Source organism: Euleptes europaea, chromosome 9 (assembly GCF_029931775.1).
Source record: "Euleptes europaea isolate rEulEur1 chromosome 9, rEulEur1.hap1, whole genome shotgun sequence".
NCBI lineage: Eukaryota > Metazoa > Chordata > Lepidosauria > Squamata > Sphaerodactylidae > Euleptes > Euleptes europaea.
Genome location: NC_079320.1, coordinates 9,975,851 through 9,999,409, shown reverse-complemented (window position 1 = coordinate 9,999,409; position 23,559 = coordinate 9,975,851). Strand labels below are relative to the sequence as shown.

The window sequence follows — 23,559 nt, the reverse complement described above, 5'->3', positions numbered from 1 at the left end:
TTTCTCCCAGTGAACTGATCTCTGTCGGCTGGAGATCAGTTGTAATAGCAGATCTCCAGCTAGTACCTGGAGGTTGCCAACCCTATGTGGTCCCAATCGGGCCCCTTTTAGGGTTGCCAACCTCCGGCGGGGCCTGGAGATCTCCCAGAATTACAACTGATCTCCATACAACAGAGATCAGACCCCCTGGAAAAAATGGCTGCTTTGGAGGGTGGACTGTATTGGCATGGTACCCGGCTGAGGTCCTTCTTCTCCCCAAATCCCACCCTCCCTGGGCTCCACCCCAAATCTCCAGGAATTCCATAATGCAGAGCTGGCAACCCTAGCCCCACCCTATGCCTGAAAATTACATTTTTAAAGGTCTTTGGGAACTCCCAGCACATATCTAAATTGATTATTGCCCTGTCTCTGTGAATTAGTACACTTAACCGCAAACCTTCTTAGAGGCTCTCTATTTGCTTCTGTCAGAGATTCTGCTCAAACCTCAGTTGCGGTAACTGAACCGCATCGGAGGCCTTGCAATAGCAGGCATTCAGTGACTAGGAATACACAATTGCACACCTGCAAGGAATTGTCTGCAGACTGAGCTCCAGTGTGCAAATGAAGGAAATAGAAAACTGGGGGGAGGGGGGAGAAGAGCTCCTGGCCGCTTTCAGTCTTGGCCAAAAAGCATACAAGGGAAAGAAAAGCGGTAGGGTGGCGGAATCCATGATGAACTCGCAAGCCGACTTTCAGCATGAGCTAGCGGATGACTCCCGCGGCCTCCTATGCGCATGGCAGCGATAATCGGCTGCGAAGAAGTTCAGAATGCGTCTTTGTGCAGGCTTTTTGTAAGCAAGCAAACAGTGCAGAAGATTAGGAAAGGGGGGGGGAAGGAGGGGAAGCCAGCCAAAGTCCCACTGATTTCAGAGGAGAGGACGTTAAAAGGACAACTTATTCAAGTAAACGCAAAACAAAAGCCATGCGATTCTCCTTTTTAGGAAGACTAGACAAAATAGAGCAAGACTAGTGTGCAAGTGTTATCTTGGCTGGTCTTCATAAAAGGTACTACAATATGGCTTTTGTTTCTTGATCCCGCTGTGGGCTAAGGTGGTGACCTGCTACGACTGTCCCCATTGAAGTAAACGTTAACTTGAAACGTTTAACTTTGGCTGAACGCTGCCCAGGACGAGTTGGCACCATTTCTTTGCCTAAAGGGGTGGAGGGGAATGTTTTTTGGTGGGAAAGAAGAAAGCCAACACAGTTTGCACTTTAATAAATGGCGAAAGCCGGCTTTCGAGGAGCAGGGAGAATAAATGGATGGCCCGAAAGGAACTGGACACGATTCCAACTCTTCAGCAACTGCAAACATTTTGTGGGTGGTCAAGTACGAAAAAAAAAGGAATTAAGGTTGATATTACAACAAAATATCCCCAAAACACCGGCGATGATGCTGTTAAGTATAATACCGGATACCATAGTGACTGAGAGATCGTTTTTGATGTATGCCACCATAGCTGCTAGATTGGTATACGCTAAGAGATGGAAAATGACTGAGATACCAAATAAGACTGAGTGGATAGAAAAAATGATGGAGCTAGCCGAAATGGCAAAACTTACAGCATTAATAAATCAAAAAGAAGAAATTGAATTTGTGACAGAATGGGAGGCATGGACAAAATACTGTATGAATGAATTTAATTGTGATATTAAGGGATATATTTTGATCTAATGCAGACTTGTTGAAGTAGATATGGGTGATTTATTATAAAGAATTAGACAATAAACACAAAGAGAGTAACAATGACAATAAAGAGACAGAGGAGGGGAGAGGGGAAGTTAAAGAAACATATATTAGATAGGATAAGAAAACGTTGTTATGTTATATAATTGGTTAATGGACAAATGTAATTGAATATGAATGAATTTGAAAAAAATAAAAAAATTATTTAAAAAAAAGTATGAAAAAAGGGATTGGTTTTGCTGTTGGGAAACAGGACATACTTAGGCTCAGTTTGCTGTCTGCAAAAGTCTAGTATTATAATGTTAGCTTGGATACAGTCCAAATCTGTATCAGTCTAATGCAGTTTTATAAAGTGGGGAAATCAGTGCGATCATTAAGGCTCCTTGATTTAAGGCTCACGTGATTAAATAAAGACTTGCTGATTAATTGTACGAGTCATCACTGAACGGTGGAATAAATCTGCATAAGAATAAAACAGCAGTTTTGTAGATGGAGAAAAACACTTTGTATTTAATGAATGATGACAAACCGCATGTCTCATTTAGAAGAGGTATTCCTTCTTGTGTGAGAAAGAAAGGGGAATGCTTCTCCTAAAGTGGCCCTTGTTATCTACAGTTTTTATAAGTACTTGAATTTTAAAACACTTTTAAAAAAAATGTTGCTTGACCAATTGGGAGCATTTGTTCAGTCCATCAACAGATTAACCTATACATAGTGTGATTCTAAACAAGAGTTACACCTGTCTAAATCCATAGTTCCAACCCTAGTAGTTACTGCAAAATGTTCAATTTAACAACAAACAATCCCCCTTCGACTACTATGTCAACATTTGCACATTCTTTTCACTCATATAAACAAGCCAATGGCTTATTCTCCAGATTTACAAGTTTCTTCATCTCCAGTAAGCAAAACAAGCAAAGGGGGAAAAAAACATTTGGCAAAATTATGTGAAACTTGCTTACTCTTCTTAGGGTACCAGATAATGTGTTTTTGGGGGGTGGGGTTGGCATAAATTTCAAATAGCTTTTGAGCGCATCATAGCTACTTTTTGCTTTCAATTGTAAATAAGCAGGGCAGAGGTTACACTATGCACAGTCTTTCTGCACAATGGCTTTGATCTGGCAATCACATGAACACATGAAGCTGCCTTATACTGAATCAGTCCATCAGGGTCAGTATTGAAGACAAAGAGTTGGTTTTTATAAGCCGACTTTCTCTCCCACTTAAGGAAGACTCAAACCGGCTTACAATCTTCTTCCTTTCCCCTCCCCACAACAGGCACCCTGTGAGGTGGGTGGGGCTGAGAGAGTGTGACTAGCCCAAGGTCACCCAGCTGGCTTCGTGCGTAGGAGTGGGGAAACCAACCCAGTTCACTAGATTACAGTCTGCCGCTCATGTGTAGGAGTGGGGAATCAAACCCGGTTCTCCATATTAGAGTCCACTGTTCCAAACCACCACTCTTACCCACACTACACCAGGCTGTCTCTGATACACGTGGCTTGCAGGGTTGTGGGGAAAAGATCTGGAAAGGGAGGGGGGCCACTCCTAGCAAAATGCAAAGGCTGGCAGTTGCTTACAAGCAAGATCAGATTGCAAAAGACAAACAAAAAGAAATGCAGTCTAACGTATTATTGACAAAGGCTCAGTCACCCTTGTATTCGAAGCAAAGGGTTTTCGCATGCTCGGCTGCTCTTAATGTTTTAATGCACAGAGCATAGTACATGGGCCTACATAGTTTCTAAAAATGATTGCCCAGTGTGCAGAACCACTGTGCTTGCCAGAGATACATGCAATCTCTCCTAAGAGCCAGTGTGGTATAGTGGTTAAGAGCGGTGGTTGGGAACAGTGGACTCTAATCTGGTGAACCGGGTTGGTTTCCCCACTCCTCCACGAGCTGGGTGACCTTGGGCTAGTCACAGCTCTCTCAGCCCCACCTATCTCACAGGGTGTCTGTTGTGGGGAGGGGAATGGAAGGTGATTGTAAGCCGGTTTGATTCTTCCTTAAGTGGTGGAGAAAGTCAGCATATAAAAACCAACTCCTCCTCCTCCCCTTCGTCGGTATTCTCATAATCTAGCATGGAAGACCAGCCAGCTACCTCTCCCACCTCCCTAAACGGGACTCCTGAAGAAAACCCAAAAAGGTGACCCAAAGGTTGCTGAGAAGTGAAAGTAAGACATACCCAAATGTTCATGTGCAAGCACATACACACTATTCTTACAGCTCTTATGCATTTATTGCCTCTCCAGGGATATGGAATGGTATGGAAGAGCCCAATCTCGTCAGATCTCAGAAGCTAGGCAGGGTCAGCATTTGGATGGGAGATCACCGAGGAAGATTCTGCATCTCTTTACTGAAAATCCACACAATGATCTAAGAGCACAGCCAAGACCAAACTGAAGATGAACAGAACTAGGCTGGATTTCAGCAACTCACATCTGATCATAAACTCCTCAAGTTCCCAGACAACAGCAAATAACTATTTCCTCCCCTGTCTCATTTGAGTTTCGCCTGATGCTATGCCACATAATTCATCTTTCTGTGTTTACCCAAGTAAATGAGAAGTGTGCTTGCTGTGGGTGGCACGACTGAGCCTGGAATTCACTCCTACTCAAATGTTCTTCTGTAGTAAAGCTACTTCCTGTTTGGAAAGTCATTTCCAAGCAATTGTATAATCTCCATCCACACTGCAGACAGAGGGGGTGGATTTCAGGCAAGCATTTAGAAGGGCCACTTCATACATGCCCAATTTTTCTCTCTCTCTCTCTCACACACACACAATGTTGAAGACTGTTTTCTTGGAATATCAGACCCCCACCCCACCCCCATACCTAACACATGAACACATGAAGCTGCCTTATACTTAATCATACCATCAACGTCCATCAAAGTCAGTATTGTCTACTCAGACCGGCAGTGGCTCTCCAGGGTCTCAGGCAGGGGTCTTTCATATCACCTACTTGCCTATTCCCTTTAACTGGAGATGCTGGGGATTGAACCTGGGACCTTCTGCATGCCAAGTAGATGCTCTACCACTGAGCTAAAGCCTTTCCCCCAGGGTTGTCTATTCGGTTGGGAAAGTCTAGGTTGGTGATGGGGCCCTGGGAGAGTGGGGTTTGGGGAGGAGTGGGACCTCAGTGGGGCATAGTGCTAGACAGCCCACCCTCCAAAGCAGCCATTTCCCTGTAGTACAGAGATCAGGTGTAACTCTGGGAGATCTCCAGGTCTCACCTGGACGTGGGCAGGCCTACACACATTCTGTATCGTAAACTGTGTTTGAACCACACACACCCAGTTTAAAAACCAAAACTAAAACATTTGCCATAAAACTCGGAAGATTGTCTCCCCGTCTATCAACCTCCCTGGATGCTCTGTGGGTGACTCTGGGCCAGTCCCACACACTCAGCCTTACCTACCTCACAGGGTTGTTGTGAACATAAAATGGAGGAGAGGAGAACAATTTTAAAAGCAGCTTTGTGTCCCCACTGGGGAGAAAACAGGGATATACATGTCTTAATAAATAAATAAAATCACCTGGGGCCAGGCAGGTACAAAACCTGGTCTTTCATTTCTGCCGGTATCAATACTTTCACCAACATAAGCTTCACATATTCAGTACTTTTATTTGCAAAAGTGGATATACCCCACCTGCAGTGCTAAACAGAGTCTTTGTTATGCACTAAACAGTAACTGTCCAAGAAAGGCTTAACTTTCTTGGACAGTTAACCTGTATCTGGGAGAGGGGCCGTGCCTCAGTGGTTATCTGCTAGGCATGCAGAAGGCCCCAAATTCAATCCCTGACATCTCCAGTTAAGGAACTAGGCAAGTAGGTGATGTGAAAGACCTCTGCCTGAGACCCTGGAGTGCTGCTGCCAGTCTGAGTAGACAATACTGACTTTGATGGACCAAAGGTCTGATTCAGTATAAGGCAGCTTCATGTGTTCAACTTTGCATCGTGGCTGTTTCCCTTTGAACAGCCCCTTCCCCCTCCACCAATGCAATATCACAAATGCCTTTTGAAAGCCCTTGCTTTCCAAAATGGAATGCCTGATGGAGTGCTGTACCCTGACCCAGACAGCCTAGGCTAGACTGGTCTCATCAGGGAAGGGGCCGTGGCTCAGTGGTAGAGCATCTGCTTGGCATGCAGGAGGTCCCAGGTTCAATCCCCGGCATCTCCAGTTAAATGGACTATGCAAGTAGGTGACGTGAAAGACCTCTGCCTGAGACCCTGGAGAGCCGCTGCCGGTCTGAGTAGACAATACTGACTTTGATGGACCAAGGGTCTGATTCAATATAAGGCAGCTTCATGCGTTCATGTGTTCAAATCTCAGAAGCTAAGCAGGGTTGTCCCTGGCTAGTATTTGGATGGGAGACCACCAAGGAATACAAGGATGTGACGCAGAGGCAGGTGATGGCAAACCACCTCTGAACTCTTTGCCCTGAAAACCCTACGGGGTCACCATAAGTCGCTGTGACTTTATACAGCAAAAAAAAGTTTTTTAATGGCGTGATGCAGCGAGTCTGAATGAATAGTTTATTTGCATATAGCCGTACACCATTACAAACATATCAACAATGCCACAAATATATAATAAAAGGAAAAATACTAGGTTAATAAAATGCTAGATTAATAATAATTATACATAATAAAACTATGCTAAATTGACGCATACAGGGCAATAATGACGAAAAATTGCAGTGAAGTCCCAATTGGCCAATAAGACCTAGCAACCATTAAAATCAACCCAAAGGGTCAGCTCTCTTAGCAACCATATTGGACCTTATTTTCTTTGCCGCCAGAACATACAGGGAGGTCCTATATGAAACAAACCCATCAGAATCTTTTAACAAAAATACTAATTTCTCAGTACTAGGACAAGTGTTTAGGCCAGAAACCAGCCCGGCAAGAAATTTAGCCCTGGGTTCCACATATAGAGGGCATTCAAATAAGGAATGGTATAAGTGTGCAAGACAAGTCACTGGAAAAGACAGTCATGCTAGGAAAAGTTGAGGGCAGCAGGAAAAGAGGAAGACCCAACAAGAGATGGATTGGCTCTATAAAGGAAGCCACAGACCTCAATTTGCAAGATCTGAGCAAGACTGTTAAGGATAGGACGTTTTGGAGGACATTGATTCACAGGGTCGCCCTGAGTCGGAAGCGACTTGACGGCACTTAATACACAAGTGTGCAGCGACAGTCTGAACCACTGGTTGCATAATTCTTGGCATCCCAACTCCTGCTCTTTATTCAAAAGCACAGGCATCTCTTTAAGCAACACAACGACGACCTGAAACGTTGCTCAGCACAGTTCAGCTAATTGGCTTAATGGTGCTTCGTTGTGCACATGTGGACATTGCTGTACCCCAAACACACCCTCAAAGCAAACAGCAATATTTTCGAGAAATATCTCTGCATCAGCAAAGATGTCAGTTCTATATCAGGAACAAAAAGTTAAGGGTGTCCATATTGGAAAACCCTTTGTTTGGTTTGGTTTTGCTCTCTCTCCCTCCCCCTCCATTCTTTTGCACTGTCAACATGAACTAGTGCAACCGCTCTGAAAGATGTAAAAAAAAAACAATCACAAATGGTAGATCCAGAAGCGTGCCAGAAACAAAAAAAAATCTACCCGTGCATCTTCGGGGATCTGCCAGCACCTGCCAACGCACTGACACCGCAGTCCTGAGCAGAGTTACACCTTCCTAAATCCACTGAAGTCAATAGGCTTAAAAGGGTGCAACTCAGTTTAGGATTAGATGTGGGAAAAGAAACTGTGTGGGAGTACAGTCGAGAAAACGCACTGCGAGGAGAGAAGCAGGATATCCTGCAGTGGAGAGAAGGCACGGGAGGTGAAATAAGTGATCCGTTTTGTTTGCCTTCTGCTTTCAGCGCTTCTCCGCATATGCCGTCTCAAGGTCTAATCTTCCTTCCTTCATCTCCCTTACTCTCTGAGACCTATAGAGCAACCCTAAGTTGGGGTTACACCCTTCTAAATTCATTGGAAGTCCATGGGGCTTAGAAAGGTGTAACTCTGCTTAGAATTGCACTGCCAGAAACCTCACAACATGCTCTTAATGCAATAGAAAGTAAGGTGGGAAAATGTTAAGGAAAGACAGGAGAACAAGTGTTGCTCTGTGACCTCAGGAAGTTAATCCTGCATGTGCAATGGCGCCAGCTGAGCATCTAGAGATTCTGTAGAAGTTTTCTCTGCAGCTATTCTGCAGAGAAAAGGAAAAGTTCAGAGCAATTCTGAAGAGAAAAGGCAAAGTGCCACTCGGTCTAAAAAGCTGCTTGCCTCCTCAGCGGGTGGGAACGGCTGAAGAGAAAACAGGAAAATGTGGGCAGTACATGCAGTGCCATTCACGCACAGAGTGTGGTATAGGAGTTAGAGCGAAGAATATGGATCTAGGAGACCCTGATTCGAATCTCCACTCTGCCACAGAAACCTGCAGGGTGACCTGGGGCCAGTCACACACTTTCAGCCTAACCTACTTCACAGGGTTGTTGTGAGAAAAAAATGGAGGGGGGAGAACAACGTAAGCCACTTTGGGTGGGGCAAAAGGAGTGGTGAAAACGAAGTAAAATAATTAAAATTGTTTTGCTCGCTGGGGTAGATTTCTGGCGCTGTAAGGCGATTTACTTGAGTGCCTTCCAGTGGAGCCCTTCAAGAACAGCAGGTCTTGGCTTCCTAGTCCTGCTATCTCTTTTGCCCGTATCCACCCGATTACATCACCCAAATTCCTTCCCCAGAGGGGAAAAAGGAGAAGAGGAAAAAGAGGAAGATAAAAGAATCAAGCCGCACCTCCCTTTTCTTTTTTTGCAAGCATCCGTCACCTGGGTCTTTGTCTCTCCCTCCCCATCTGGCGCTCCGCTGAGGCAGCTCCATAGAACCATAGCCAATATCCAGAACAGTTCTGCTTTGCCCAGAGCACCACACCGGCATCCAGCTCCCTCCCCTCTCTGGTGTGGGGATGGAAGAGGCGTGGTGGCCGAGCCAGATCTTAGAGGAGGTGGCCTCATTACCTTGATAGAATCTCTGTCTTTGCTGAGTATAATTTCCTCCTCCAGAAGACATGGGAGGTAATGGAACAGCTAGTAATTTAGCATACCAAGAGGAAGTTGTCTGGGCACATATCAAAACCGCCTCCTCTTTTGCTGGGTAGGGACACTCCTTAGGGTTGCCAGTCTCCAGGTGGAAGTTGGAGACCTCCCGGAATTACAACTGGTCTCCAGGTGACAGAGATCTGTTCCCCTGGAGAAAATGGCTGCTTTGGAAGGTGGACTCTGTGGCATCATGCCCCGTTGAAGTCCCTTCCATCCCCAAACCCTGTCCTTCTCAGGCTCCACATATTCGTGCACGTGAAAGAGAGGAAAGAGAGCAGGATTTCACATCGGAGAATGGAGGGAGGAAGGGTCCCATGGTTAAGAGATCAACATCATCACCTGTAGACATAGTCAAATTGTAGAACTCCCTGCCCCAGATGTGGCGATGGCTGCCAAGCTGGAAGGCTTTAAGAGCAGAGTGGACATGATCATGGAGGAGAGAGCTATCCATGGCTACTAGTAAAAATGGTTGCTAGTCACGATGCATACCTATTCTCTCCAGGATCAGAGGAGCATACCTATGATATTAGGTGCTGTGGAACACAGGTAGGACAATGCTACTGCAGTTGTCTAGTTTGTGGGCTTCCTAGAGGCCCCTGGTTGGCCACTGTGTGAACAGAATGCTGGACTTGATGGACCTTGGTGTGATCCAGCATGGCCTTTCTTATGATCTGATGTTCTCTCCAGGATCAGAGGAGCATGCCCATTATCTTGGGTGCTGTGGAACACAGGCAGGATAATACTGCTGCAGCCGTCTTGTTTGTGGGCTTCCTAGAGACACCTGTTTGGCCACTGTGTGAACAGACTGCTGGACCTGATGGGCCTTGGTCTGATCCAGCAGGGCTTTTCTTATGTTCTTATGAAGTGGGCATACTTGGTTACGGTCATTTCTGCCAATAGCTAATTCTGGGTGATTTGGGGAGAGGGAGTCTGGGGAGGACAAGGTTTGGGGAGGGACTTCAGCAGGGTATACTGCCATATAGCCCACCATCCAAAACAGCCATTTTCTCTAGGGGAACTGATCTGTGTAGTCTGGAGATTGGTTGTAATTTCAGGAGATCTCCAGGCCCCACCTGGAGGTTGGCAACTTTATTAGCTATCGTAGAGCTAGTTGCCATTTTGAAATTTTAGAATACCCTGTTTATTTTCTGAGAAGGTCAACATAGTTAATAAGCTGCATCTCTCAAATGCCTTGAAATTTATTGGTCTTGAATGCTGCCCTGGAGAGAAACTGCAAGTAATAGCGAGGTATCTCACTAATGCAAATAAAATAGCCCAAAGTATTTTTTATATAATGTGTTACACATACAAAAAAAGAAGCACAGAATACAGTAGAAATGTTTCCTTCCTCACCTGTTCTTCAGCCGTAGCTTAAATCCGCTTGGCCATGCTGTCTTAATGTATTGCAAGTCAGACCCAAGACACTCTGAACTGCGGGAACGGGAAGCTGTAATGCCAGTCTGTCCGTACGCTGCAAAAGTATCTCTGCGAAAAGAAATAAACCAGCATTAGCATTTTTCAGGTACATTTACACATCTATTATTTGGTGTAGTAGCTAAGAATGGTGATTAGGAGTGGTGGTCTCTGATCTGAAGAACCGGGCTTGATTCCCCACTTCTCCACATGAGCGGTGGACGCTAATCTGGTAAACTAGTTTTGTGACCTCGGGCTAGTCACACTCTCTCAGCCTCACCTACCTCACAGGGTGTCTGTTGTAGGGAGGGGAAGGGAAGGTGATTGTAAGCCGGTTTGAGTCTTCCTTAAGCAGTAGAGAAAGTTGGCATATAAAAACCAACTCCTCTTCTTCATTTATATCCCGCCTTTCTCCCCAATGAGAACCCAAAGAGTCTTACTTCTTTCTCCTCCATTTTATCCTCACAACAACCCTGTGAGTTAGGTTAGGCTGAGAGTATGTGACTGACCCAAAGGCATTTAGCAAGCTTCCATGGCAGAGTGAGGATTCGAACCTGGGTCTCACAGATCCCAGTCTGACGCTCTAACCACTACATCACACTGACTCTATAGGAGTGTTCAGGATAAGATAACATGACTTTAAAAAAACATAACCTTTTTTATTTTTGTTTAAGCAGATTCATCACAGGCTACATTCAACAAGGGCCCCAAAAGTATAAGAACATAAGAAAGGTCCCGCTGGATCAGATCAAGATCCATCAAGTCCAGCAGTCTGTTCACACAGTGGCCAACAAGAAGCCTCTTGATGACTGCAGCAGCATTGTCCTGCCTGTGTTCCACAGCACCTAATATAATAGGGCATGCTCCTCTGATCCTGGAGAGAATAGGAATGCATCATTAGTATACATTTTTACTAGTAGCCATGGATAGCCCTCACCTCCATGAACATATCCAATCCCCTCTTAAAGCCTTCCAAGTTGGCAGCCATCACCACATCCTGGAGCAGGGAGTTCCACAACTTAACGATGCGTTGTGTGAAGAAATGTTTCCTTTTATCTGTTTTGAATCCCTCACCAGCTTCAACAGATGACCCCGTGTTCTGGTATTATGAGAAAGGGAGAAAAGCTTCTCCCTGTCCACTCTCTCCATACCAACAGAAAAGCCCAATGTTATTGGTACTTGAAATTATATATTGAACGAGGAATAAGGGGCTTAAAACAATATAGTCCGATTCATATTTTACTTGCAAATTATACTCTCTGTATTTTTAAACTACGATAACAGCAGCTTCAGTTCCACTGATGTCATCCTAATTGTGCAGACTGACAGCCGCGCGGCCAGATCCGGCGCATGTTTTCCCCAAATAGTTGACCACTTAGTTCAAAGAGACTGACGCCAATGTCAATGAACAACGGGTTGTAAGGCCTGACAGTTACAAAATAAGAACCTGAATGAGCAAGAATCTCCAAGATAACATATGCAGACATATGGCACAAGATGGATCCCATAGCTTAGACTGTTCTTCCCACAATTATCCATGACCAGATGTGTGAAGTCACCTTTCCGAATATGAACACATGAAGCTGCCTTATACTGAATCAGACCCTTGGTCCATCCAAGTCAGTATTGTCTACTCAGACTGGCAGCGGCTCACCAGGGTCTCAGGCGGGGGTCTTTCACATCACCTTCTTGCCTGGTCCCTTTAACTGGAGATGCCGGGGATTGAACCTGGCCTCTCCCCTAATTTGATATGATCCTGCCCTAGAGATGAGATATTAATCTGAGGCCCTGCTTTAGGTACAGCATCCTTTGGAAGTTAGGCAGGTGCCCACAGGAGACAGGGCCCATTCTGTGGTTGCACCCCATTTATTGAAATTCCTCTTAAGGAGTGTTCACCTGGTGCCACATCTTTTATGTCCCTGGCAAATTTTGTCTTGTATATCTGAGCCTTTAATGCTTAATTCCCTCCCACGCACACTTTGATTTCAATTTCCCTCCCTCCTAATTATTTTGGTTTTCTAGTTCTTTACAATTTGGGGCAAACTGGATTGCTGTTTATTTTTATTTTAAACTAACATTTTTCTGCTTTATTGATCATGTTGTTTTTTACTGTATGCCCAGAGTACCCACTGGGCACAGTATTTTTATAAATAAATAAAATTCAAGAAAGCAGGGTTATTTACATGAATCGGGACTGTTCCCTTGACAACTAAAAATTTACTTCTCCATTTCTGTTATATGGCTTAGCTGCTGATCAGAAGACAAAGGCCTTTTCTTTTCTTTACCATGGCCTTAATATCAGTATGAAAGTAAAATGAAACTCTCCCATGCCTTTGTTATTGGCTCACACAAGAACACATATTCCAACACTCGCTCCACTGTACCTGGAGTATCTGTTCCTTCAGTACACACAATACCTATTTTGTGCTTATAGGTACCTCTTGGTGTTGTATCTTTGGATCTCCAGTACAGAGACTTTCTCACAAATGTACACGTCTGGCTGCTGCAATATCTACACAGAGGCCAGGGCTCATGATAGCTTATAAGAAGGAGGGTTGGTTTTTATATACCGACTTTCTCTACCACTTAAGGAAGAATCAAACTTGCTTAAAATCACCTTCCCTTCCCCTCCCCAAAACAGACACCTGTTGAGGTAGGTGGGGCTGAGAGAGCTCTAAGAGAGCTGTGACTAGCCCACGGTCACCCAGCTGGCTTCACGTGGAGGAGTGGGGAAACAAATCCAGTTCACCAGATTAGAGCCCACTGCTCCAAACCACCACTCTTAACCATTACACACCACGCTGGCTCTTATTGACTGAAGGTCATTATGGTTCTGTTCTCTACTAAGGAAAATGGAACAAGATGGAATAATGAAAACTTGCACGATGAGGCCAAGCTTTGACGGTAAAGAGAGAACCCCTAAGCAAATATTTCAGTGCCTTTGAACAACATGGCAGCAACCAGAATGAGAACACAACCCAGAACAATTATGCGTGGCCACAAACGTAGGTGGCCCGTGTTATTTAAAGCGAGCCGTGTAAATAATGATATGTTAATATTTACTGCTTAACATTTCAACACCCACCCTGCATACCTTCACACACAGGAATTTGGCTCAACAACTCTAAGCATGTATAATGCCAGGTTCCATCCCAGTGTCTGGCTCCCCAAATCTTGTCCTTCCAGGAGGGATTTTATGGAACAAAGATTGAGTAAAGGGCCCATTCATTGGGGCAATGAAATGGCTAGAAAGGGGAGAACTTGGTTCAATACCCTTCCTTCATATGAAGCTGCCTTATACTGAATCAGACCCTTGGTCTACCAAAGTCAGTATTGTCTACTCAGACTGGCAGTGGCTCTCCAGGGTCTCAGGCAGAGGTCTTTCACATCACCTATCTGCCTAGTCCGTTTAATTGGAAATGCTGGGAATTGAACCTGGGACCTTCTGCATGCCAAGAAGATGCTCTACCACTGCGCCCCAGCCCCTCCCCTATAAGTCCCTTCCCGGACATGGAGCTCACAAAGTGACCTTGGGATAACAAGTTTCAGGCAGTTGAAGTTACCAGCAAAGGATAAATGGTAGAGTTGCCAACCTCCAGGTGGGGCCTGGAGATCTCCTGGGATTATGACCAGTCTCCAGATGGCAGAGACCACTTTCCCTGGAGGAAATGGTGGCTCTGGAATTATACCTGGCCCAGGTCTCAACTGTCCTCATACCTTGCCTTTCCTAGGCTCCGCCCTCAAATCTCTAGGACTTTCCCAACACGGAGTTGGCAGCCCTGATTAAGGGGCAAGCAGAGGGAATCAAGTGCTTACCCCAAGCTTCTTAGATGATAGGCAGAATAAAAATGTAATAAATCAATGAAGTCTGGTCTATATCTTTGCTGAGGGGCATCAGTGAAACTGGACGAATCCCTTGTGCCAAAGCAGAAGTTTGGTAGTTTGGGGGAAGTGACCTTTGGAAACCCGTGTCCAGTCAGCTTTGGTGGTATTATGAGGAAGACCAGAGCTCCTCGGACCACGTTCTAGAATCTCCTTGTCTCTAATAAAAAACTATAATGTTAAGAGTGGTGGTTTGGAGCAGTGAACACATGAAGCTGCCTTATACTGAATCAGACCATCAAAGTCAGTACTCTGACTGGCAGCGGCTCTCCAGGGTCCCAGGCAGGGGTCTTTCACATCACCTACTTGCCTGGTCCCTTTAACTGGAGATGCCAGGGATTGAATCTGGGACCTTCTGCATGCCAAGCAGATGCTCTACCACTGAGCCACAGCCCCTCCCTATGGCTCTCCAGGGTCCCAGGCAGGGGTCTTTCACATCACCTACTTGCCTGGTCCCTTTAACCGGAGATGCCGGGGATTGAATCTGGGACCTTCTGCCCGCCAAGCAGATGCTCTACCACTGAGCTATGGCCCTTCCTCAAAGTTTCTTAAACTGTAGGTCGCGAAAACTTTGGCAACAGTAAATTTATATATGTATACCAAAGAATTGTTTAAAAATACATTTATGATTTATTATCATTTGTATACCTGTATATCCAGGGTCGCGTAAAAATTTCTTGGGCGAAAAGGGGTCGCGAGTGGAAAAGATTTAAGAAGCCCTGATCTAGAGAACCGGGTTTGATTCCCCACTCCTCCACATGAGCGGTGGAGGCTAATCTGGTGAACCGAGTTGGTTTCCCCGCTCCTCCTCATGCAGCCAGCGGGGTGACCTTGGGCTAGTCACAGCTCTCTCAGCCCCACCTACCTCACAGGGGAGGGGAAGGGAAGGAGATTGAAAGTCAGTTTGATCCATCCTTAAGTGGTAGAGAAAGTCGGCATATAAAAACCAACTCTTCTTCTTTTCCACAGTGCAGGAAAAGTATTCTGAACAGCCCGAGTTCCCGTCGTTAGAATGGGACAAAGTGGAGGGGAAAAGAAAGAATATAAATCGGTGTGGGGGAAACATGCCGTCCCCTCGGTCCTGTGAATCCCAGAGAAGAAAGGGGCGCTATCGGCTGAGCCCGGACGCAATTGTTCTCGGCCGCGGGCTTAGGGCTCGAGCCGCATGCCAACCGACAAGGCTTTGGGATATTTGAGATAGCTGAGATTCCATTGCGGTGAGGGAAAGAAAGGGCAGCCTATTTTGCGGGCATCAAAAGCCCTCCCCTTAACACTCACCCCCCCTCCCCACGTGCCAGGCAAGAATTTTAAGCCTCTGCATCGCAGCTGAGACAAAACCAGCTGCAGCATTTTCCGCCTAGCAGAGACGGGAATTCCAGGACCCGAATCGCGTTCTTGCACAATCCCGGCTTGGCCTGTCACCCCTGCCCTCCCAGGCCGCCTTCAGTGGCTTGCCCCCTTCCTCCAAATCTCACCTGACTTGGCTGCTTGCTCTATGCGTGTTACTTCACCGCACAGGCAGGAAAGCGCACTTTGAACCCTGAACCGTGATCATAGTTTGTTATGATGCTTATTACGCATTTTGCAATGTCAGCGCGATGTAGTGCTGAAGAGCGGTGGTTTGGAGCAGTGGACTCTAATCTGGAGAACCGGGTTCGATTCCCCACTCCTCCACGTGAGCGGCGGAGGCTAATCTGGTGAACTGGGTTTGTTTCACATGAAGCCAGCTGGGTGATCTTGGGCTAGTCACAGCTCTCTCAGCCCCACCCACCTCACAGGGTGTCTGTTGTGGGGAGGGGAAGGGAAGGCGATTGTAAGCGGGTTTGATTCTTCCTTAAGTGGTAGAGGAAGTCGGCATATAAAAACCAACTCTTCTTCTTCAGTGTCTTTTTTCTAATAACTGGCCCCTCTTCATCGTTATAAAAGCAAGAAACCCTGGCTATTGGCAGACAAGCTGAGCATTTCTACCTGTGGCCGGCATCCTGTCTGACCCACACCAACCCTGCCCCCCTCTCACTTCTCTACCCACTGTCCTTGCTCAATGGAGTAGTAGGAGCATTTGGGATGGCAGAAAAAAGCATCGCGTGATGCTCTAGGAATCTCCCTCAATTCTATGGTAAAAACCAGAGTTCAGAGGAATTCCTAGAGCGTTGCACAACATCATTTCCACCAGTCTCCACACCCCCCCAAATGTCCCTGAGGGCAAAAGGCTCCCAGCTGACAATCCTATTCCCCTATTCCCTAGATTTGTGTCCAGTTGGGCTTGCTTGGGAGAATTCCTGACGGATTGGGCTCAATGCCAGATTTTCCCCGTGGACCCATTAAGGCTCAAAATACGCTTTTATTAAAATAAACAACTCCCCCCCAAAAGAGCTTCTCGGGATAACACATTTTGCACCAGATTCCAAGCATTCGCAGCACAGAGCCAAATGCCCACAGTCCTATTCATAGCTGCTGTCACAAACGTTAATCCTTGAAAAGAGCTGACTTGCATTCGTCCTTCCTTTTAACACATACATAAAGCCTTTCAGGAATTATTTCAGTCGGAGCTCTGTCCTAATGACACATCTCGCCCCCCTCCCTGTTGATGGCAATGGCATCTGAAAATGTTTTCTTCTCCCACCCCCCAAAATAGATCACTGCTCGCCGTTCACTGTTATTTATACCTACTGCTCCTATTGTGCCTTTGGAATTTCGTGCCACACACATTCACTACATGCTAGACCAAGCCCGTTCTGTATATATTTTCTTGAGTTTAATGGTACAGGGTGCAAGAGAGAGAACGTTACCCTGAACCCTACTGGAATCAATGGGATTTTCAAGCACAGTCATGCAAAGCATGCTTACTCGGGAGTAGGCCCCTGCAAGTTCAATCGGGTTTATGTAGTTTTAAAAAAATTCTGCCCTGCCTCTCTGCCCTCATCAGGGCCACCAAGATAGCTAACAGAGTAAAAATATGTAGTAAAAACATGTTTTCTTTTTGTCGTCAAGTCCCAGCTGAATTATGTCGACCCTATAGGATTTCCAAAGCAAGAGACTGAGGTGGTTTACCATTGCCTGCCTCCTAAGGTTGCCAACTTCCAGGTGGTGGCTGGAGATCTCCTGCTATTATAACATCTCCAGCCAATAGAGATCAGTTCGCCAGGAGAAAACAGCCGCTTTGGCAATTGGACTCTATGGCATTGAAATCCCTCCCCCCCTCCAAACCCCACCCTCCTCAGGCTCAGCCCCCAAAATTTCCAGGCATTTCCCAACCTGGAGCTGGCAATCCTACTGCCTCCACTTTACAACCCTAGCATTCCTTGGAGGTCTCCCATCCAAATACTAGCCAGGGCCAACCCTGCTTAGCTTCTGAGATCTAAAAACCATTAAAACCAAACAAAATCACAACATTAAAACAATTAAAACCAAAGCTCACGTACAAAAAAACAAATAAAAACAACAATTAAAACATGTGGCACCTGTAATGTTTTTCTGGAAAGTGGGCAAGGCCCTTGGCTTGTGGCTGGCAGGTGATTCCCACCTTTAAAAAGCTGCTACCAGAAGAAGGGATAAGCTGTGAGCCTCCCTGAAGCAATAGCCTTGTGCCAGGCACGGAAGTAAACACGGATCTTTCAGTTGATGGGAAATGAGAATGTGGCTTTCTGTGAGCCACAGAGCAAGTACAATTGGCCCAGATCCAATAAGCCAACACTAGAGAGGCCTAAAGTATATTCTTACATGTGGATGAGCATTTGTGCATGTGTGTGCACATGCACATGTGTGCATGGTGTGTGTAAAGAAAGTCAAAGGCTGACAAACCAACAACAAATAATTGCAAGGTTTTAGATGGTTTCTGATTATTACTGGGAAACATTCCAGGAACATGTTTTGCTGCAAACAACTAAGATTTTTACCTGCTCCACTAGAATTTGTATCAATAAAAAATATCACACACACAAAAATATAATCAAAACTTTTAAACCACTCATTAAGACAGCATTGGAACTCGGTGCTTGGGGAAAAGGGAGAGAAGAAGCAGTGTTGGTTTTTATATGCCGACTTTCTCTACCACTCAAGGAAGAATCAAACCGGCTTACGATCACCTTCCCTTCCCCTCCCCACAACAGACACCCTGTGAGGTAGCTGGGGTTGAGAACGGAGAGAGCTGTGACTAGCCCAAGGTCACCCAGCTGGCTTCATGTGTAGGAGTGGGGAAACAAACCCGGTTCTCCAGATCAGAGTCCACCTCTACCCCACGCTGCCTCTCAGCTCTCACCACTGGGATGGGCTGCAGATGCTCTCATCGCAGTGAGACAGAAATGGGACACGAGAATCGCAGCATCTTCTTCTAAGCGCAACAAAGATCAAGCACTGAACTAGGCAGACCTGGGAGGCGCCAAACATCGCTGATCACGGCAGACACAAAGCTGCCTGATAGCGTGTCAGATCATTAGTCCATCAGCAGCGATTACTCGGTCCGGTGGCAGGCTCTCCATGGATCGCTCCCCGTTTTTAATTGGATATGAACGGGTGAACGAGTGACTCCTCGGAGCCTTTCTGGGGTCCTCCAGTATTTGAAATCTCTCATCCCACTGTCATGACCCCAACATTTTCTGCATCACCGCTCACAGAGAATTCATTTCACATTGCCGGGACATCCATCCTGCCTTTCCCCCACAAATTACTTTAACCCTCACTCAAAGAGGCTTTTTCCCCCAGATCACCTACATGCTTGGTTGGAACAACGAGACCCATTTTTCTTTAACATTTCCTTCTTACCCAAAAAAATAAAAATCATTATTTACAGCCTCTGTCCTCCAATGCATTAAGCATCTTTGAGTCTGGATGATTTCGACAGGATAGAGCTACAATGCCAATGTAGTTACCTACACACACACACACACACACACACACACACACACACACACCAATAGAACTTATTTATTTATTATTAGACTCATACGCCACCCTTCCTCCCAGCCGAAGCCTGGCTCAGAGTGAGAACCAGCGTGATGTAGGGGTTAAGAGTGGTGGTTTGGAGCGGTGGACTCCGATCTGGAGACTCTGATCCCCCACTCCTCCACGAGCGGAAGAGCCCATTCTGGTGAACTGGATTTGTTTCCCCACTCCTACACATGAAGCCAGCTGGGTGACCTTGGGCTAGTCACAGCTCTCTCAGTCCCACCTACCTCCCAGGGTGTCTGTTGTGGGGAGGAGAAGGGAAGGTGATTGTAAGCTGGTTTGATTCTTCCTTAAGTGGTAGAGAAAGTCAGCATATAAAAACCAACTCCTTCTTCTTCTTCTAATATTAGGGTGGCTAACTTAAAAGGTCTTCAGGGTTTGCTGGACCATCCCTCAGGTGTAGAGAAGAACACTTCCAGAATTCATGAGCACCACCCCCAACCACTAGAAAGCAGGCAACACCAATCCCCCTTACTACCACTTACTTAACCCAACTTGTATCTACTTGGTCTTTACTCTTTTTCAGTGCTGGCTTTAATTCCCACCCACCCCCAATTAAACCTTTGCATTTGTTGATATTTTATAGATTTCAAAAAAGTTTTCCTATGGGTAAGGTGCCGCTGCCCTGGGCAGAAGGGATAACGCAAGATGCAAAATGTTGAAATAACCTCTCCTTTTTACACTGCCGACATTGTGTGCTCAAAAGATTCCTTAAATAGCTCAAAATAAAACAGCTTTAAAGCTAAATACGCCTGTATTGATCTGAGACCAGTTTAACGCCCACGGTAAGAGGAACACCAAACAGAACTGTGGTTTAACGCAAGGTGCAAATGCCAGCTTTTCCGATTTGTGTCTGCTGCTTTTCATTTGTTAGATTTTATATCCAAAGAAGAAGAATTTGGATTAGATTAATTTAGATTACATTATAATAGGCATTCTTGTAGGGGACTAAAACTATGATGTAATGGGTCAGCTCAGGTGGTGACCTCAATTAAGGATAATGTGTTTTTTTCCTTCTAGTTCTTCAGTCCCAACTCAACCGCATTATGTTGTTTTACCAGGAATCTTTGCTATTAAACTCAAATTGTATCCTATTTAGAAATCTGCTTGCTGATAGACTGAATACCCTTGTTTTACTGGGAATATTTGCTGTTAGAGTCAAACATTACGATGTTGCAAATGTTATCGTATTGTGATTGACTGAGTATTTCTATGGCATTTGTCATCCAGCTTGAGTTCCAGGCAGAAAGGTGGACAATAAATTGACGGTAACTAAAGATCAGATCCAGGATTGATTCTCTTCTTCTAATTGCAAATCTGTCCATTCTGTGTTTCACAGAGATTAAAATTCCATCCAACTGTATCCTCTCTTATTTGGTCATTCGAAGGAAGGTGATTTTTTTTTGTTTCTGTTAATAAGATTAAATAAGGAGGTTCTAATAAAAGAAGGTGTCTTGCCAGACCTGATTTGTGTACTTCTGACAACAGAATCTGATCCTACAAAATCTTACCTAAGGTGTGCGAGTAGGGAATTCCCACACATTTTGCCAGACAAGCCAGCCACTGTGTGCTTTAAAAAGGAAGTACTGATCGAACAAGAGCGTTTTGCAGCTAGAAAGATGCAAATGGAGTTAAAAGTCTTCCATCCGCTCCTTATCTTACCCCTGTCTTCCAGGAGTTCGTGTTACACAATGTCACACACTGTCCTAAAACCCCTGCCCAACTGGGCTCAAATGAGTTAGATAAGGACAGCTCTTTGGGTTTAACCCTCCATATCCTCATGCGTCAAGGTTAAGGCAAGCTCTTAAAGGGGCCAGATGGCAAACCGGCTGCTTTCTCTGCTCCAATTTTCTAGGGACTTCCTTGACACAGCAGGGAAGAGAACGATAATTCCAGTGGGATTACTACGTATGACCTTGCTTACATGGCAGGTTAGAGCTGTGTTAGCTTCAGGAGGCATTTCTCGTCTTAAAAACAAGGAGTCTCAGGGCACCTTGCGGACTCACGGATTGATTGCAGGATTCCCTTTCGCAAACTAGAGCTGCCTCAGGTGTGTGAAGTCTCGCCTCAGTTGGCAGGCAGGCGTGTCCCCAGTTATCAAAATCAAGAAACGTCAATAGCCTTGTACAAAGATTATTAAATACGAGAAGCGCAGGCGATAAGATTTCGGCATAAAATTCAGATGTGCACAAGATACACAAGGGGTGTGAAGTGTAGCCTCAGTTGGTAGAAAGATGTGCATGCGTATGCTCAGTTATCAAAATCAAGAAACGTCAACAGCAATGCGTGAAGGTACAACATGCAAGAGGTGCAGGTGCGAAGATTTCTGCATAAAATTCAGACGTATACAAGATAATTCATGGTCGCCATTCACAACGGCAGTATCGGTATTAACCCTGTGCCCCTAACTGTGGCATGCAGAAGGTCCCAGGTTCAATCCCTGGCATCTCCAGTTAAAGGGACCAGGCAAGTAGGTGATGTGAAAGACCTATGCCTGAGACCCTGGAGAGCCGCTGCTGGTCTAAGTAGACAATACTGACTTTGATGGACCAAGGGTCTGATTCAGTAGAAGGCAGCTTCACATGTGTGTTCAAAATCAAGATTATTTCTGGTTTCATGGAGTTCCTCACTTTTACAACCCGTATCACATCTCCCTGGTGAACAGAGGATGCAGGCTTTAAGCAGGTGTATGATTTGCATTTCCGCATTTAGGTATTTATTTATATCCCCATGTAGCAGTAGCCACATTTCCACATGTCTGACTGCTGTTTAAAGGAAGAGGAGAAGAGAAAGATTTTTTTAAAATCAGCTCGAAATTCCAAAATTTCCTAAATTTATCATCTCCTTTTCCAGATGAGGTCCCAAGGGATTATTTTAAGCCTGTTCTTCTGCCATGACAGAATCCACTTTTTTTCCCAACACTGGCTCAGTTTCAGGTGTCAATGCCTCCGTCACATGAAACTGAAGCGCCTATGGTCTCTGTGGGAAGTTTATCCTGTCTCAAAAAATGGTCACGAGAATACACTTTTACCATATCAGGAATGTATTTAGCAACTATCACATTCTCTCTTTTCTTCCCCCTCCTTCAGAGAAACATGATACGAAGGTGGAAGGGAAGGAGGTTGGAAAGGGAAACGTGTCTAGCAACGAAAAATTTAATCTGGGAAGCATGGGGGGGAAGTATACAAAGAGGAAGTAATGTGAATTATTAGAGGGAAGAGAATGCCAAGGAATTAAGAAAAAGATTTACGTAAATTTAGCGAGAAGATGAGAGCGTAATCCCCAAAGCTAAGTACATTAAGCAAGCTCCCTTGAGAAATGATAGATAGGGTTTTGGAGTTTATGGGTGTGGGGGTCCCTTACTGATACCTCTATAGCCAAGGCGCTTAGAAAACGCATATGTATCTATTTTAGTATTTCAAGGGAATTAACAAATGCCAAGACTCGGGTTTTACCAGTCTACTTCCTGCACAGTTTTCCAACTTTTTCTATACATCCATAAGGACTAGAACCTTGCCTTTAGGGGCAAAAACAAAAAAACAAACAAAAACCTCCCACAAGATTGCTGGGATGCTGGATTCAATGCCAGCCCCCATACTTGCAGAGAAATTCATCAGCAGCTTGTGCAATGCATACACCCCTTCATTAGCTATTCCAACATTTTCCAGATTGCTTTGGGAGGCTGGAGAGGAAAGGGATTGTTTGGTTAGTATCCTGCATGCAGCATTTTTCCTTTTTAATAACTATAAACGCAAGGGCTGTAGAACATTAGGAAGGGGCAACATTCCACTTCACAGGACGCAAAGGTGGGTAGAAGACGACAAGCATCCGTCTCACCTTGTCAATATATCCTGAAGGCTCACGGTTTTATGCGTGGGTGTGTGGTTTTATGTGGATTCCGTTGCAACAGATCTGAAACCAATCCCTTGCCTGTAATCGCACACAAGGCTATCTTGGGGATATTTGTACATGCCAGAAGAGTCACTTTGGCTCTGCACTGGACTGCAGAATGAGAACCGAGCAGGAAATCTTTGTTAATTGGGGGGTGGGGCGGGGGACGCGTGTTTACTAATTTGGCCCTGGCCGGCCGAGATCTTTGAGAAAACAGACTCTCTGTTTTTGCGGGAGACCTAATAATCCTCCCTCTGCGAGGGGGGATTATCGGGTACTTAGGGAGACACTCACATGCACATTTTTTTGGCTTGTGCCAAGCGTGTTTTGTGTCCCCAGGAGCCTGGCTTCGCTCAGCTCTTTAGTCTGGGAGAAAAGGAATTCCAAGCGCATTTAAATGCAGCTGCAGACCTTCCAACCCAAGCTTTCCGCCCTTTTAAAGCGACCATAATTGCGGAGGGTGATTGTGTGAGCGCGGATGTTTGGGGGAAGGGGCTGCAATGGAGACTCAGCGTTTCCTAGCTGCATTCAATTTTTTTCTCTTTTCTATTGTATTGCTCTGCTGGCACCCTGGACCCTTTCTTTCAGTAGGGCCCAGGATATGGT

The 23,559-nt window shown here is 45.4% G+C and overlaps 1 protein-coding gene across 1 annotated transcript in view; it reads right to left on the bottom strand.

The window, feature by feature from the left end:
- Nucleotides 1-23,559, bottom strand: part of SHROOM3 (shroom family member 3) — a 217,753-nt gene that overhangs the window by 34,385 nt on the left and 159,809 nt on the right. The window contains exon 3 of the mRNA XM_056855663.1: nucleotides 10,177-10,308. Within this exon, the coding sequence (XP_056711641.1) occupies nucleotides 10,177-10,308 (132 nt within the window). The remainder of the gene's footprint in view (nucleotides 1-10,176; nucleotides 10,309-23,559) is intronic.